The sequence below is a fragment of the Triturus cristatus genome, chromosome 4_1 (assembly GCF_964204655.1).
Source record: "Triturus cristatus chromosome 4_1, aTriCri1.1, whole genome shotgun sequence".
Lineage (NCBI taxonomy): Eukaryota > Metazoa > Chordata > Amphibia > Caudata > Salamandridae > Triturus > Triturus cristatus.
Window position 1 is genome coordinate 817,725,004 of NC_140585.1, and position 17,641 is coordinate 817,742,644.

At 43.2% G+C, this 17,641-nt stretch overlaps 1 protein-coding gene across 2 annotated transcripts in view; it reads right to left on the bottom strand.

Annotated features, from left to right (window-relative positions):
* The window catches only part of SAXO6 (stabilizer of axonemal microtubules 6), a 621,602-nt gene that overhangs the window by 15,530 nt on the left and 588,431 nt on the right, over nt 1-17,641 (bottom strand). For both annotated transcript variants that reach the window (XM_085653468.1, XM_085653467.1), the window contains one exon: nt 6,596-6,658. In XM_085653468.1, coding sequence (XP_085509594.1) covers nt 6,596-6,658 — 63 coding nt within the window. The remainder of the gene's footprint in view (nt 1-6,595; nt 6,659-17,641) is intronic.

Consider the following 17,641-nt stretch of genomic DNA (forward strand, 5'->3'; position numbering starts at 1 on the left):
GGACATTTGTTCTATAAGCTGTGGTTGCTGCGAGATGTACTCTAATTGAGGAAAAAAATCAATTTCACTTTTGTGAGCTGGGGAAGATATGGAAGAATAGCCTCTTCCTGACAAGTAAGAGGATTGACTCTGTTCTAATAATAGGTTTATGGTCACCTAAACCTTATTGTATGAGTTCAGGAGCCATGTAGCCAAGTTCAGAGAGGAAAGGTTGGGATGTTGAATCTGGCCTCTGAACTTATGAAGACGATCTGGTCTGCAAAGCAGCTTCTTGTGTGGAAACTCAGAGGTGAAGGAGATCCGTGTACCACTATTGAGGCCACTTCAGAGAAATGAGAATCTGGCTTTTGAGTGTGAGGACTTGATTATCACTGACAGCAGTAGAGGAATTGGAGGAATTGTATAAATACATTTACCTGACTAGTCAATCCATAGGGCATTTCCCTGTGTGCCTGGTTGGTAGAACCACAAATCGAAGCTTTGGCATTTGTTGTTTTCTCCATCTGCAAAAAGATCCATGAGGGGAAAACCCCAATTTGAAAAGATATTGTGAAGTACAGCGCCGGCTAGAACCCACTCGTGATTTTCTTGGATGACCCTGTTGAGAGTGTCCGCTTGAGCATTCTGGGTTCCTGGAAAATGGACAGGTGTAATCTTGTGATCCCTGGAGATGAGCCACTTCCAGATTGTTTGAGCTTCCAGGGACAGAGGTCTGGATCTCATCCCTCCCTGCTTGTTCAGATAATGCATGGTTGTTAAATTGTCCATCTGAACAAAGAGAGGGTCTGTTCTGAATGACGGAAGGAAAGCCTTCAGGGCTAGATGTACTGCCCTCAATTTCAGAAGGTTGATGTGGTAAGACTGTTCCTTCAGAGACCACAGGCCTTGAATCTGTAGATGGTCCACATGAGCACCCCAACTTGTCAAGGAAGCATCTATGACCATGGTTTGGGCTGGAATATCTTGGTGGAAATGTATCCCTCTGAGGAGATTGTTTGAGCGGCACCACCATTTGAGTGTTTTGCGTGAGTGGTCAGAAGCACTGTTTTCCCATCTTTCTGCAACATTTCTGAAAGATGGATAATCGACTCTCCTCCGACGGAAACACCTTTGCGCGTAGTGTCCAGAATTGCACCCAGGTAATGCAGGGCTTGGTGTTGAGATGAAATTGTAGTGATGCACACATAGACCTAGTCGATGAGACATGACAGTTAGAAGATAATGTTGGCTCGCTTACTGATAGGAAGATGCCTTTATTCAATCGTCACGATATGAATAGATGAAGATTATCATTTTATTGAGGTGGGCTGCTAATAAAGATAGTGGTCTTTTCCTACAATGAACCTCAGGAGTTTCTGATGTTTTTTTAGCATTTGGGATGTGACAATAGGCATCTGGGAGGTCTATCGAGCATAGCCAGTCCACTTAATGGAGTTGAGGGTAGATCCAATGAAGAGCCAACATCCTGAATTTTTCTTTGCAAACCCATTTGTTTGCTTCTTTGATGTCCAAAATGGGTCTGTGTTTTTTTTTTGGGTCCCTTCTTCTTCACCAGAACATACTGGGAATACATTCACATTCGTTTCAGATGTGAGGGGAACTTTTCCACTGCCTGTTTCTGGAAAAGATGGATACTTCTTGTTGCAGTTGATCCCGTTGGAAAAGGGAGGGTTTCTTCTGTGGACACTTGAATCTGAGACAGTATACATGTTCTACAATATTCTGAACTCATTTGTAGTGGTTATCATTTGTCACTCTTGCAGGAAAGATGTTTTACTTCCCACTACCGGAGTAGGCAATGGAAGACAGGGAGGCAATGACTCACTGTTTGCCACCCATTGTTTTAGAAGATTGGGCAGAGGATTGCCGCCCTCCTTTGCCTCTTGACTGACGGTGCTGTTGTTGATGTCTATGTGGGTTAGATGTTTGTTGTTGCTGCTGTCCTGTTGACCAATGAGGGGTTTGCACTCTCTTATGGAAATACTGGCAGTCACAGGGCCCACAGGAATGTCTCCTACATTCTCTCCTTTTTCCCCAATCTGACCACTTTTAAAGTGTCCAGTTCGGACTTCACCCTAGACATAAGAGCTAAGCACGGTGTTACCACAAAACGGCAGGTTGAGATTTCGATGTTGGGCTTTCGGTTACAACTGGTGAGTCTCAGTCAAGAAGAGCGCCAAAGAGCCAGGCCATGACACTAGGCATGCACTGCCGGAGGGGATGAATCTTCTACAGCACTGATTACCTGGTTCGACACCAACCTGCCTTCATTAACAATCTCTTGGAAATCCTGTCGCTTATCTCTGGGAAGATCGCCAAAGAATTGTTGAATGGAGAGACCTGTCATAGCGTCCTAGGAGAACAGTTGCACTAGCAGCTTTTATGGAAATTGCAGAGGTTCCAGACCTTTCTGCTCATTGAATCTAGTATATTTCTCTCCTTATCCGGAGATACTGTAGAAGATGGCGCCATGGCATGAAGTTTCCAAAGAGCTGAAACAATGACCAAGTCTTGAATTGTGTGGAAAGAAAGGATGGATCCTGATCCTGAGATCTGCATTTCTTCAGTAGTTGTGATAGAGCAGCCTTTACAGCAGCCGGAATCAGGATAAGTTCCATCGCTGGTTCTAAAAGTCCTGGAACCAAACAGAGTAGTGGTGTAGCTGCATACCTTAGATGAAGTCTCTCAAAGATTACCGAACTCTATGCGAGGGAGTACTGGCGATATTGTAGCAGGGGTTTTCATAATTTTCACTCCCTTCTACCAAACATAATAGAGCATTGGGATTGTCCAAATGGATTTTCTAGCCTCACTGAAATCATACATGAAACAATCTGTATGTTTCACAGCCATGGGACGATGGAATCTGGTGGAAGCCTGCTCCATTAAATTGTGGAACTCCGCAAAGTCCTTTGGAGGGGAGTCCGCTGGATTGTGTAACAGAGGAGAGGGAGTAGGAACAATGCAATCATCCCAGGGATCTGAAGATGGGCGAGGATCTGGGGTCCCTCCATCGCTCCTCATCCGAGGAGAAAGGGTTGTCCGGATCAGGCACCTGTTTTAGAGGGCGCGGTATTGCTGGTGTCACTGGTCATGGAAAAGCCAGTTTTCCTGGGGGCTGCGGCTGAGGTGGTGGTGGCTCTATTTGAACATCTTAAGGTGGAAACCTCTGTCTATAGTTAGCCAGCATAGCCTGAATGTCTTGAATTAATGATAACATAACATAACATGTGTATTTGTAAAGCGCACGTTCACCCCAGCAATGGGGCATCTTGGCGCTGAATAACAGATGTATATTGTTACCCAACTCAATGGTACTCATTTTATCGACCTCAAATGGATGAAAGGCAGAGTGGACCCGCCGGGATTTGAACCTGTGACCATGAGGACGAACACAGGCCCTGCAGTGGATTCATTAGTCCACTGAGCCACCAGACCCGGACATAGATGTGCCATCTCTCTAGGGCGAGGCTCAGGAGGAATAGCCATAAAGTTGGTAATGGCACGGTAGAGCCTTATATGGCGAATAGTATTGCTGCTCGTCTTCACAGTCCTCTTCTTCTTCTTGGCACTTTACATGCAAGTCAGAGGTACTATTAGCAACTCCATATACTCCTTCCTCATCATCTGACTCTTGCTGGTCCGACAGGTGTGAAGGAGGCAACTGGGAAATCTTGCTAAATGCAGATACATCCGTATGCAGAAATGTCTTAGTCACCATAGTAAAGTTTACCATCGTCGACGGTATCATAACCACTGATGATGGAATGTCAGTCATCAACAGTGCCATTACTGCCAGTGTTTCCGTCGACAGTGTCGTCGTTGACAGGATGCTCGAGAATGGGATGTTCATGGATGGGATGATTGTCAACGGTGCCTTCACCGACTTCACTGACGGAACCTTCTGCGACGGAATCGATGTTGATGGGAGAGACGTCGAAGATGATGGTGTCAGCGAGATTCTCGTCGACGGTATGGGGCCGAAGATGCCCACTGTTGTCTTTGTTCCTGCCGTCGAGGGAGCCAACGATGTTACAGTGGTACTTATCTTCGTTGACGATCACTAGGAGTTGGCATAGACGATGACGTCGTAGACGCTGATTTCTTGTCTCTGTGCCTCACAGAATCTGAGGAAGAGGCTCTATGATGTTCCTTCCTCACAGGAGTGGAGGAAACTGATAACATAGGCTCTGATGAGACTTTAGGATGTTTATCTTTTTAGAGCTCTTACTCTCCTGGGAGGGTTTGAAGTGTCTCTTGCCCTCTCCAGAGGCGTCCTCATGGGATCTGGCTCTCTTGTGAGGCCTGGATGATCCATCACTGTCCTCTTCACGTGATTTCTGTTGCTTAGCAGACTGCAGTCACAAAAGCAGTCTACCCTCTCTAAACCAAAGAGTCTTAGAAGAGAAAGTGTGACAGAGTTTGCACTTACCTCATTGGAGGGGTGAAGGCAATAAATGCAGTCCTTGTGAGGATCCTCCAAATAAACACACTTCTCTTGTCACAGGTCTTACATGGGTGGAAAAGTCATTGTTTATCAGACATTTTGACGGGGAATGATTCAAGCATGTGAATCTATGAAAGATACCCCAATACTGGATAACTATGAGGTTGCTGTAAATGCCAGCTGTGCCAGGAACCTTTTTTCTAATCCCATGATGTTCGGATGCAAAACTAATACAAGCCCAACCCCTGGGCAAGGCAGTGGGTGAAATACATTTCCCTTAGCAGCTGCTGTCTCATCCTTTTTGCCATAGTGAATAGTGTACTGTGCATGTACCAGCTACTCTGATTCTCCTTTGGCACCATTATTTAGTAGCACATCAAGGCCCAAACCAAGTGACAGCTGCCCGGAAGCATTGTTCAGAACTGAGAACAGGATACTGGAACCCATGTAAGCTGTCTGGTCTCCTTCAACCTAAAAAAACAATTAGAGTGAAGGAAGAAAGAACCAGCTGAGAACTGGCGTTGCACCCCCTCCAAGACCATTCTATGAGCCTTCCATGTTAAAAAAAAGGACATTTTGTCAATATTCTACAGTTAAAAAGGATGGGGATGTAAACTTGGCTACTTCATAAAACATAAAGAATATATGAAATTCACAAGTTAGGGCAGCACATCAACCTTAGTTGGCACCGTCTGTCCTCATGTAACCTTGATCCCAAAACCAGCCAGACACTTTTCCAACGTCACAGCGGTATCCACACATGGACACTCATCCATATACTAATTATGTCTCTCATTCATGTCATTTACACCTACTACAAGCGATGGAGGAGGTTAAACTTATGATAAAAACGTAACCTTAGAACACACCCACGGCGACCACATGGATCCTACACAGCCCCCCCCCACCTGAATTTACTTATGGAAAGTGGACATGAGATTTCAAAGACTCAGTAACTATGTGGATGTAACTCCATAAAGCCTGGCACAATAATGATTACTATTTGCAGCCCCTAAGCTGCCACACATAAGTTTGCAAGGGAGGGCTAGAATAGAAGGCAAAACTTTCCACAGAGCTTTTAATAATTATAGACAAGATTTCTGAAACGCAGCAAGCCAATGAGCTACTGAGAGAAGTAGAAGAGACAGTTTCATTCCCTGTTTTAGGGTAAGGCTATGGAAGATTTCCATTGTGCCTCAGCCCTTAAGCAAGGCTGTTGTGGCTTTGGCTCCTGGTGTATATTTCTAACATATAGGGTGAAGTCCTATATTTGTCCACTTCCTGGCAGCCTTAATATACTGAGAAATGAGGTTTCAAAATTAAGCAGGACTTCAGCTCGACCATGTATGCAATATGTTGACTGCTGGGCTGCAGAGTTTATTAATCCCTCCTGTTGTTCAAGAAAATCAGCATTTTTTTTTTACTTATTCACTATTTAAGATTTTGAGCTGTGTAGTGTATTTTAAATCAGGGAGCACCAGGCTACTTCCATTATTTCTTTCACTTGACTGAACATCTCATCATACTCACTAAAACATGATGGCTGTTTCAAAGAGTTTCTGGCTTATTATTTTGATTCTGTTCATGGATATCAGGAAAATTCGGCCAATCGGAAGGTGTGTTTAATTTTTTTAGAATTTTCCTGATGTTCACAAGGAGTGAAACAGATGCATATCTAAATGTAGGCATGTGCACCGGACAGCTGTATTGTGGAGTTTTTCAAATTCCCCAACCCTTCAAAAGGCATTTAATAAAGTTATGCACTCATGTCTTCTGAATTTGGTACACATCCATTCTGCCAGTTTGTGTTTATGCATAGAAAAAACATTTTGGGTTTCTGTTGCAAATTTGTACTTTTTGGATGAATCTTACAGCTAGGAGCAAATATTGGTTGAGGGGGAAACGTTATCAGCAATGTAAAGGGAAGTACCTATGTGCTTTGGAGTCAATCTGAACTACAGATTCATGCATTATTTGAATAAGAAGCATTTTTCAAAACTATGTCAATATTGCTGGTATGAGCCACTCAACTATGTATAGTTGATTAGCTTCTCTCTACTCTCTTGGAGTACCACACATGATAAAATAACATTCACAAATACGAACTGAACGAAATTAAAATGTTAAACATGTGAAAAAAAAAAATACCGTCATCCGTTGATGTTATCTCACTGAGTGGTAACTTAAATTGATTGTAGTTCGCATAGTTTCCTAGGTGGTAAAAATGAAAAACATGTGAAAAACAATGTAAGCTGTAAAATGAAAAGGATAACATTTTGACAATGCAACGAGATACTCACACATAACACTCAATTTACAAAACCTTGAACTGTATTCAGGTGACTCTTTACTTTCCAGTAAAAGGATTTTTTTTTAGCACCCATCATTTACAGTATATATGTTGCCCAATTTGATTACTACCTGTGAAAAAAGGTAAACTGTACAATACATTGTTCCCAGAATTCCATTATTCTTTCTGACACGGAGGGCCACAAAGATATAGAACATAATAAAGCTATACAGGCAATCACATGACTTCCCAAATAAACCAGATTAGTAACCTGCATACAAAACAAGGCTCTAAAATCCACAGGCGCTGTTAAGTAATGATTTCACTCCTTTTCCCTACAGTAGATCACTCCTCTATGAAACCATTCTCAAAAGGTTACTAAAGATAACAATTAAACAACTGATAATATCCTTAAACGATGAAATGAGCAGACCTGTTCTGTGAACTTGGAATCCATCACACAAATGGATGAATGTGAAGACGTTGCAGTGATCGCCTTGAAATTATAATCACATAAATGTTTCTTGGAGCAGGGATTCCTCTTTTGCTCCTCAACTATGATTCTACACTACGTTTTAAAGATATTCAAACAAACTACATGTGCAAAAGTTCCAACCACGGACCAAGCTCCATTACTATGAGGAGCCGCTAGAGGTAAAAGTTACTTACCTTCGGTATCGTAACATCTGGTAGAGAGACACTATAGCCGCAGATTCATTAACTGTTGAATTCTACCCAAGCGCCTCTCTGGATCCGGAAATGTTTCAGCAGTAACTTTGCGTGCTGGGGGACGGCGTCGTATGACTCTGTGATGACGTCAACTCCGGTCATGACTTCAGCGGAGCCATATAAGGCCGCTCTGGCGCGGGGACGTCAGCTTCTGTGAAATCTTCCATGCCAGAACGTGGAGCCACTATAGAAACTGGTTGTGGAAGCAGTGTGCCAAAAAGATAAAACTTTCTTTGAAATATTAATAAAAAAGTGTGGAAATATGGATTTTTCTGATCAGTTATGTCCCCTATCTTGGACCCCAACGGTTCCATGTATGAATCACAAGTACATGTATGTTCCCTCCAGTTCTAGTTCTGAAGACGCAAACACATGTGCGTCCACCGTCAACATGTCCTCTGTCAGATCCGCCATCAATGGGCTGGATATTCGATTCCTAAGTACGAAAGGCCACCGACTTTATATGGCTCAGTTACTCCATTTTGCAGTTCAGGCGAGTAGGCCCGATTCTGCCATCAAGCTTTTCTCTGCTCTCTGCCTCTGACAGCTTCAGCTTGAGCTCGCATCTGTATCCATGAACTTTGTCCTACTCCCTGTGCGGCTAACGGTGCCTGCCTCGGCCGGTTTGCCTGCCTGCCAAAAACTGTATTTCACCTTCGAGTTATCTGCCTCGCTCCTCAGCCGATGCATTCCTGTCTAGTGGTTTAGGTAAACATTTCCTTCAGCTACCGAGCAAAGGGCCCGGCCTCTCTGTCCTCATGCAAGTAATTCATAGCCCTGTTACCATGGAAGGTTTCTGCCCCTTGCATCTCATATAGACACTTAGACGCTTGTGCACGCACACACAGTCAGTATAGAATAGATTTTGTCCAAGAGTCCTTCCTTTGTGGATAACATAGTTCTTTAAACATAGGATGTTAGATATGATTTGGGATTAGGTTGACTTGACCCCCCAGACTTCTTGTCTCCACATGTAGAGCTAAATGTCAAGTCCCCTTCACCCTCTAGTTGCACGTCAATCACACGTCATGCTGCTGCGCGCGCATCTATGCCAAGTATAATCTTATAGATCCACCTATATATGACATCATAACCAATTATGTTCCTTTTTACTCCTCATTACGCCCATTTTCGGATACGTATGTGAATTATCATCTTCCTTATCAATTGTTACGCCTCCCGCATCTGTTTCATTGTAATGTATGTTCTATAAAAGTCATTTCTTGTCAATAATGTATGTACTTCACTTCCTGAACCTCCGTGGTGATGGAACCTGGAGCAACCGATTATAATCGACCATTGGAATAAAGCCCATTCCGAACCTCTAATACCACGGATTCTGCCTCTTATTTACTGAGCTATTTTATTATGTTTCTGTGTCAAATTAAGTCCCGGTAATTAAATTATTTACCACATGAATGGCGCCCGAACAGGGACACTTTCTCATCTCACGCGCCGGCGGTGAGTTGCAGGCCCGGTCTCCTGCCACAGCTGGACGGACAATTACGCGTACCAGCAGGATTTCCTGTATCTCCCTCCGGTCAAGCGGGGGCGACTGAGGCTGCGATCAACACCCAGACGAGGCGGTGAGAAGTGCGAAGTATCCCGACCAGAGCCTAGCTGAGAGAGCAAGATCCGAGGTATACAGAGGCCCACCAGTTCCCGAAGTCCTGAGTCGAGTCCAGTCTCCGCAGTGTTCGAGTCGAGTCCAGTCCGGTTCAAGTTCAGTTCAGTTTCCGAGGCCTTCCGTTTCCGAGCTACCCGGTGAGTACCATTGCTGGGGAGGCATTCTGACGTGCACATAGGTTGTGCCGGTCAAGACGGGTTTGGGTACACAAATCCGGTCTGCACTGTTTCAGCAGTGTATCTGTACTGTTTAGCAGTATATCTAGTATATCAAGTATATAAATTCAGAATAATTCAGTTAAAGTCGAGTATTATGTTTTAGTGATTAAATTTTCTTTAGACTGTCATCATTATTGACTGTTCAGGTAAATGTTAAATGTTAAATGTTTTAAGTACGTTCTGCATATTGTGGTATGGATGACTGTTCATTATCGTGTTTACTGTATTAAGTTTGTTCAAAATCAAGTATCAGATCAGTTCTCAATATGCCGCTCTTTTCGAAACTAAGACAGATCACAACAAGAAAAGGGGTACTCGAAGAAGCCGTTCCTATTCCTCCTAGGGACACTCCAGGGTACTTCATGTATCATAAACATGGCTTAGATGCTATATTATTTCTTGATTTATGGGTAGACTACACCAAGGAATTACCAGAAAGTCAGAGGTGGCCCACAGCGGGAACCTGGGATGCAGAGTGCATCATGAAAGTAGAGGAAGAGTTATGGAAAAGGAAAGTCAGACAGTCACAGAAAGACGCCGTTGAGTTATGGCGTAAAGAATCTCATAGACGTACCGAAAAAGCCCTCCGACAGGAAGAGAGAAATAGAGAGAATTCAAATAAAGTACGAGAAAATCTATTAATTGAAGAAGGTACAAGAGTGAAATCAGAACAAGTAGACAGACAAAGAAATGCCCTTATGAATGGTATGTATCCCCTTTTGGCCGAAGGATTACCTAAGGCTACTCCAGAGATACCAAAAGACTTGTCACTCCCATTATTCCCAATAAAGGTACATCCTAAGGGGCATCCTAGAACCGCAGAAGATGTTTTTCTTTCCTCATATTTAGATGACGCAGCTCCCGAGTATGCTAATTCCGCCCCACATGGACCGCCTGCCAGGGAGGTTCAACGCCAAGATCCAGTACCCGTATCTCTACAGCAACAAATCCTGTCACAAGTTCCGGCAAGCACATCTGTTTCTGCATCTGTTCCTACAGCTACTTCTATAGCTGTGTCCACACCTATAGTTGCTGTATCGCGTTCAACGAATCCTTTCACGCCCGATACCCCAGACGGGGCTACGGGAGGTGCTACCAACATTTTCTCTACGCCACCCAGAATAAATAAACTTACCTTTCAAGAGTCAGCACATTCACGTACCCCCAAACTCATAAACGCCCGTACGCTTAAGGAACTTCTTGTAGATTGTAGATATGACCCTGTGCCCGGCAAAGAGGACGAAATGATCATGGCATCATTACGCATCAGACGAGCCGCGGTGTATTTAGGGAAGTTACCAGGAATGACTGCGCATCTAGATAATATATACCATTTTGTTCAAACAGGGCGAGATTCTGAATGTATTAACAGAGCTATGGAATATCAGAAAGTGGAGATACAGGGGGAACTGTTACGTTTCCTCATAAATTGTGTGATCAGAAATCAAGACCGACCGGGGGTAGACCCGGAAGCAATGCAAATTCTTACCAGATGGAGCCAGAATATATCAGAAGGGAGACATGATAAGCAAAATTGTATAATAGCCATGTGCCGAAAGATCCGTAAAGAAATAGAACGCCTACACGAAGAAAGATTAGCGGTAGATCAGTTCGAACAAAACGAGGAAGAAGGATCAGGACTGCCCACAGGACAGTCAGACACCATAGCCTATGTAGGTAGAGGAAGATCTTGTAATAGTAATAGATGTCTTATTGACCCGATACGTCCGATATGTCCAGATAATAACAGGAATTTCCCAACACCCATAGTCCATATAAGGTCTAACGAGCATTCGTTCCAAGCCGCTGACAAATTACTCCGAGAACGAAGGGGTTATCATTTTCTCGATTCTATGGATGAAGAAGAATTAGCCAGGTCAGCTGTCCATTGGGTTGACAGTCCCGGAAAGTACAGTGATGATACAGTAGCACGCACGTTTTTGAATCTCACCCCAGATGAACAGCGTTTAGCTGGGATTTATATGATTCAACAACTCCTTATACTATATCAGAGTCAACATTCGGACCCTGGTCCCTTGCCTGATATATTGACTGAATTACTCATGAATAGATGGAGAGGTTCAGGTACTAAATTAATTAAAGAAATACTAGAATCAAGAAAGCAGTACATTCTTTTTGTATGTTCAGAACATGTCTCACTACCCATTAAGGAAAGAACCACGTATTACATGGACAGACAGAATCCTTTACGAGAAGTACACCCAATAAAGGGCGAGGACAATGAGTTTAAACGCGTATTTGTATACACGCCCATATCGAAAATAGAATTGTTAGAAATGAAGAAAGTGGTACCAAGTCATGACAAAGACCCAGCGGGTTTTCACCGAGAAATTAAAGACATGTTACTCATGGGAGAGTATACCTATCCCGACATTATGACAATATTAAAGGTATTGATGCCTGCTGGCATTTACGAAAAACTCAGGGAAAAAGAGTGGGAGGTAGGAGACCAAAAGATAGAATGGTCAGCATTAGAAGCAGAAGAAAGGGCCCGAACTGCAGGAGCAGGGCTTGGGGATAAAACTAAAGCACTACCAGGTTTACTAGTGCAGGTACTGCCACGTTTATTAACCACGAAAAAAGAAGACTGGGGTACAATTTCAGCCTGTAAACAGAAGCAAGATGAAGACACTAGTGATTACTATGCCCGATTTGAAAAATGTTTTGGTATAAATAGTGGCATAAAAGCAAGTAGCGAATCATACCCACATCTGTTTGTGACAAAATTAGTGGAAAATGCCTTGCCTCAAGTGAAGAACAGAGTATTAAAATTCGAGAGTACCTGGCAAGGTAACACTCCATCACAAATGTTGCAAATGTTACAGTACCACCACAATAGAATTAGAGAGGAACAAGAACATGAACACAGACGCATGAAAGACACGAAAATGAAAATGCTAGTTTCTCAGACAGTTCCAGCTGAAGGACATAAAAAGGGTATGACACATTCCGGTGATCCAACAGGACCTGTAAAAGGGACATGCAACTATTGTAAAAAGCCAGGTCATTACGTACACGATTGTCCAGTTTTGAAACATAATATCGCCATAGGTAATACAAAAGAAAGACCACGGCCACCTAGACAGGATCAGAATGAACAAGGAGCCCCGCAGCATGCACAGTCCATGCCAGCTCCACCACAGTCTATACAGTTTGTGCCAGCTGCACCAGCGCTGCCTGTTGCTGCCACACAAACCACGACACGACAACTGTACCAAACCGCACAGTACGACTATCCTGATTATCAACGATACGCATGAACCAGCCTGGAGAGGGAAGTTGACTTACCCCTTATCGAGATCCCAGTAGACCAAGAAGGACCTTATGTACATAGTGAATTATTAGGCCAAGACAGAAAATTTTTACTCGATACCGGGGCAAGTCGAACAACCATAAAACGTAGTGAAGTTCCAGGGGCACCCCTCTCAGGCTCACAGAATATTTCCCTTGGTTTTTCAGGAAAACCTATTGTTAATGAAGTGTCACAACCTCTTCCACTTACGATAGGACCTTTGACCCGAACTACAGATTTATTGCTTACTAAATCATGTCCAGAAAATCTGTTAGGAATAAAAACACTGAAAGCTCTAGGAGCTATAATATGTTGTTCTCCGGAAGGAGTAAGATTGTTTTTACGTGATTTTAAAGGTCACTATGTATCTAGAGACATGGATCCCCGATTGCAGACTTTACCTACACATCTATGGGCACAAGGCCCTACTGATGTTGGTTGCATGAATATTACACCATATCGAGTCACATTAAAGGCAGGAGTGGTACTACCACGAATGCGACAATACAAGTTACCACCAGATGCTGTAGTGGCTTTGCTGCAAATCATTGACGAGCTCATTGCCCAAGGAGTAGTTGTGGAAACAGACTCCAATGTATGTAATTCGCCGATAATTCCGATTCTTAAACGAACAGATCCGAAGGCCCCGCCAGTATATCGATTGGTTATTGATCTGCGCGAACTAAACAAGTGCATTGTGCCACAATTCCCTGTGGTCCCAGATATCTCGTCATTACTGACAGCTATTGATTCCGAAGCAACATTCTTTACTGTAATTGATCTCAAGAATGCCTTTTTCAGCGTCCCAATAGATCCGGAAAGCCAATATTTGTTCGGATTTAGTTTAAATGGACGTAGCTTTAAATTCTCACGCGCACCTCAAGGATTTACAGAAAGCCCCAGCATCTATAGCCAAGCACTGAAACGAGAACTTGACAGTATCCACATGCCAGTTAACACACTGCCTTGCTTCAATATGTCGATGATCTGTTGATCACCGCTAGAAGCGAACCCGAATGTGAGAAAGCCTCACTGACAGTTTTACAATTTCTAGCTGAAAAGGGTCACAAGGTGTCCCCTTCTAAGCTGCAATTCTGTGTCCAGCGAGTTGTTTATCTTGGACACTCGCTGTCCAAGGAGGGAAGGCAGCTTACACCCGACCGCATTCAGTTAATAGCTAACATGCCAATACCCAAGACACAAAAGGAAGTACGAGCTTTCATAGGCCTCACTTCATACTGTAGGCAGTGGATCCCTCAGTATGCATTTCTAGCAAAATCACTCATTCAGTTGACAACACAGGAGGCAGCCACATCGACTGTTCTCCCTTGGACTCAGGAACATACACAAGCTTTTGAAAGCCTAAAGAAAGCTTTATGTCAAGCACCTGTTTTAGCAACGCCATGTTACAGAAAACAGTTTACACTCTTTGTTACAGAACGCGAAGGTACTGCCTTGTCAGTACTCACACAGGAACAAGCAGGAGCACACAAACCATGTGCTTATTTTTCTAGTACATTAGATCCCGTAGCTCAGGCTTTGCCTGCATGCCTAAAATCAGTGGCAGCGACAGCTTTAGCAATCAGACAAAGCGATGCGATAGTGTTAGGACATCCATTGACAGTTCAAGTACCACACGCAGTAGAGGTTCTTGTAAATAGAACGCAAACACAACACTTGACTATAGCGCGACTTACAGGGTACGAACTTACATTGTTCCAGCCACATATAGAAATCAGACGCTGTAACACATTGAATCCTGCCACACTTTTGCCAGTAATCGGAACAGACCCACTAGCCCATGACTGTATTGAAGTTATTACAATAACGACGAAACCCAGACAAGACTTAACCGATGTTCCATTGTCAGACCCAGACCTGACATTGTATGTAGATGGTTCATGTATGAGAACAAGAACAGGAGAGTTAGTGGCTGCTTACGCAGTCACAACAGATACTGAAGTCATTGAAACAAATCGTATAAATACTTTGTCAGCTCAAGCCGCAGAGCTCATTGCTCTGACACAAGCCTGTATTCAAGCCACAAATAAAAAAGTCAACATATACACTGATTCACGTTATGCATTCGGAGTTGTACATGACTTCGGCGTGCTGTGGCGAGAGAGAGGTTATTTAATTTCCCACGGTGCCCACATTCAGCACGGATCCCTTATCCATGCCTTACTAGATGCGATACATCTACCCACTGCAATATCAATCATGAAATGTAAAGCTCATACGAAAGTTACTGATATCATTTCTCAAGGCAATGATCTAGCCGACAGAACAGCTAAACAGACTGCTCAAACACAAACATCCGACATGACAAAGACAATAGTCCCGACGCCGACACATTGTATGACAGTTAAAGATCCTACTCTTGACGTAATTGACATCCAGACACATGCTACACCAGATGAAATAAAGAAATGGACCGAATTAGGAGGGATCCAAACGGATCAAGGATGGATGATGAAGGAAAAATCTGTGTGGTTCCTTCCTGATTCAATGGTCCAAGTTATAATTAACACTATACATAGTCCAGCACATCTAGGAGAAAAAGCTATGCTAGATAGCATTCAACACATTTGGTTCAATAAACATTTACGAGCAGCAGCCAAACAAAAGGTTCGTACCTGTATGATCTGTTGCCAGTTCAACCCAGGAAAAAGCGTTCCCGTAGAACAGGGTGGATTTCATCCTCCTGATCACCCTTTTGAAGTCCTCCAGATGGATTATATCCAGATGGAACGATGTCGAGGATTCAAATATGTTCTCGTAGTTGTCTGTGCTCTTTCCCGTTGGACGGAGGCATACCCGGTTTCAGATTACACTGCCCCGACTACTGCCAAACAGTTGGTTCGAGAATTCTTCCCACGGTACGGGTTACCACGTGTTGTTCACTCAGATAACGGCCAGCCGTTCTCATCCGAATTAATGAAACATGTTTCACTTTTGTTAGGTTATCAGTGGAAATTCCACTGTGTCCGACACCCTGAGGCAGCAGGTCTCGTAGAAAGACATAATCAGACCCTGAAAATTAGATTGTCCAAAATATGCAGGGAGAAAGGTGTCGACTGGGTAGTAGCACTACCAGTTGCACTCTTTTACACAAGAATGGTAGCACACTCTCGAACAGGGCTATCCCCGTATGAAGTGATCTTCGGCAGACCACCAAATATGTGGGGGACGCCTATGCCACGCAAAATAACTGATATTGACTGTAATATGCTGACAGATTACTTGGCTTCCTTGATGTCTGCACTACAATCTTGTCGTTCACAGGTAGCTGCAGCTTTTCCTGACAACACTGAGGTGAAACCCCATGACGTAGTTCCGGGAGACTTGTTCCTCGTGAGGAACTTTGATCGAAAGACTCAGCTGGAACCTAGGTGGAGGTCACCTCAGCTGGTGTTGCTCACCACAAGAACAGCCGTGAAGATCGAGGGCAGAAAAGGTTGGATTCATTCAAGTCATATCAAGAAATTTCATGGACTACCAGCCGATGTGAATATCGCACCTCGTGTGTCTTCACCCATTGACTCAAAACTTCCTTTTGTTGAAAAGAGTAGTTCTGAACTCTATAAACTAAAGCTTAGGTCCAACCAGTCAAGCAATTTGATTGTTTAAGTCCTCTCCAAGGTGAAGCGGTTGAATTGTCTCTGACATGTATCCCTTGGACCTAAATAGAGAAAGCACCCGAAAAATGTTGAAACGACAGGCGTACTGTAAATCACTGCGTAGCCATTGCATAGTGACGTTATTAATTTTGTTTTTCTTGAGTCTTTTAATAATTACTGCAAGTATATTGTTGCACATATATTATCCTATTTCTAGACATGTTTACAATGTTACTGCTGAACATTCTTTTAGTGAATTACCTCCGCTTGAGTTGTCTTATAGATTTGCGCTGCGCAATAACACGTTTATCAGTATGTTACATCATTCCCATCAGGTTAGCAATGCTACAAATTGTTGGATATGTGGCCGACTCCCTCCCTATCAGAATTATAAAGGAATTTTACCTCTTTTTCCATACCCGTTCACACACAACGGCTCCTGTGGAGCATGGTTTAGTTTAATTAATTCTCTAGATTCGAATTCTGCAGTTTATCAAGATAACTGGGTATGGGGAAATTTGAACTTAGTTTTGCTTAAGGTCTGCTACCCCAACAAGGAGGGACTTCCCCAGAGAACAGGAACTGATCTAGAAAATGAAGTGTATGGATTAGGTAATTTCACGCTTAATCTTATGATCCTAAATGTCGAATCCGAAGCTACTCCAATTTTGCCCGCTCTGTCAATATTTCCAGTAAAGGGTGAACTATGTGTAAGGAAAAATGGTTCCATACATATGGGCTATAGTAAATGCACTACTGTAGTAGAATTTAGTGATCAAGGCAAGTCCACATTTAGAGCTTCCCGCCATTCCTATTTCATATGTGGTCAGACGGCATATGTACGTTTGCCTCTAGACTGGGATGGTACTTGCTACATTGGATTCCTTTTGCCACCTGTTTTTCTAGCTCCCCCTGATTATCACAGAAACACTCATTTAGTAAATAATAGAGTAAGGAGAGATCTCCCAATAGTCGATTACACTGAAACAGCGTGGGAGAAATACACAGATTTCAATAAAGGTCTCTTTCCCTATATAGGTACTGTTACTAATAGTAAGCTGATACGTAGATTAACTAGAACCCTTGAAGCAGTAGTGAATTAAACTATTTCCGCTTTAGGCAATTTAACAGAAGAGCAGTCTGCTATGCGGATTGTTGTGCTTCAAAATCGTCTTGTCCTTGACGTCATCCTGGCTGATAGGGGCGGAGCTTGTAGGGTCATCGGATCAAGCTGTTGCATTTTCATACCAGAAAATTCGCCATCTGTATATAAAGCCATAACTCGCCTTCATAAGATTGTAAGCCAGATACACCAGAACCCAGGCACCTGGACTTGGTCCGGTTGGTTTTGGAGTGTATTATCTACCTTTGGATGGAAGGTCCTATCTTTCCTAGGT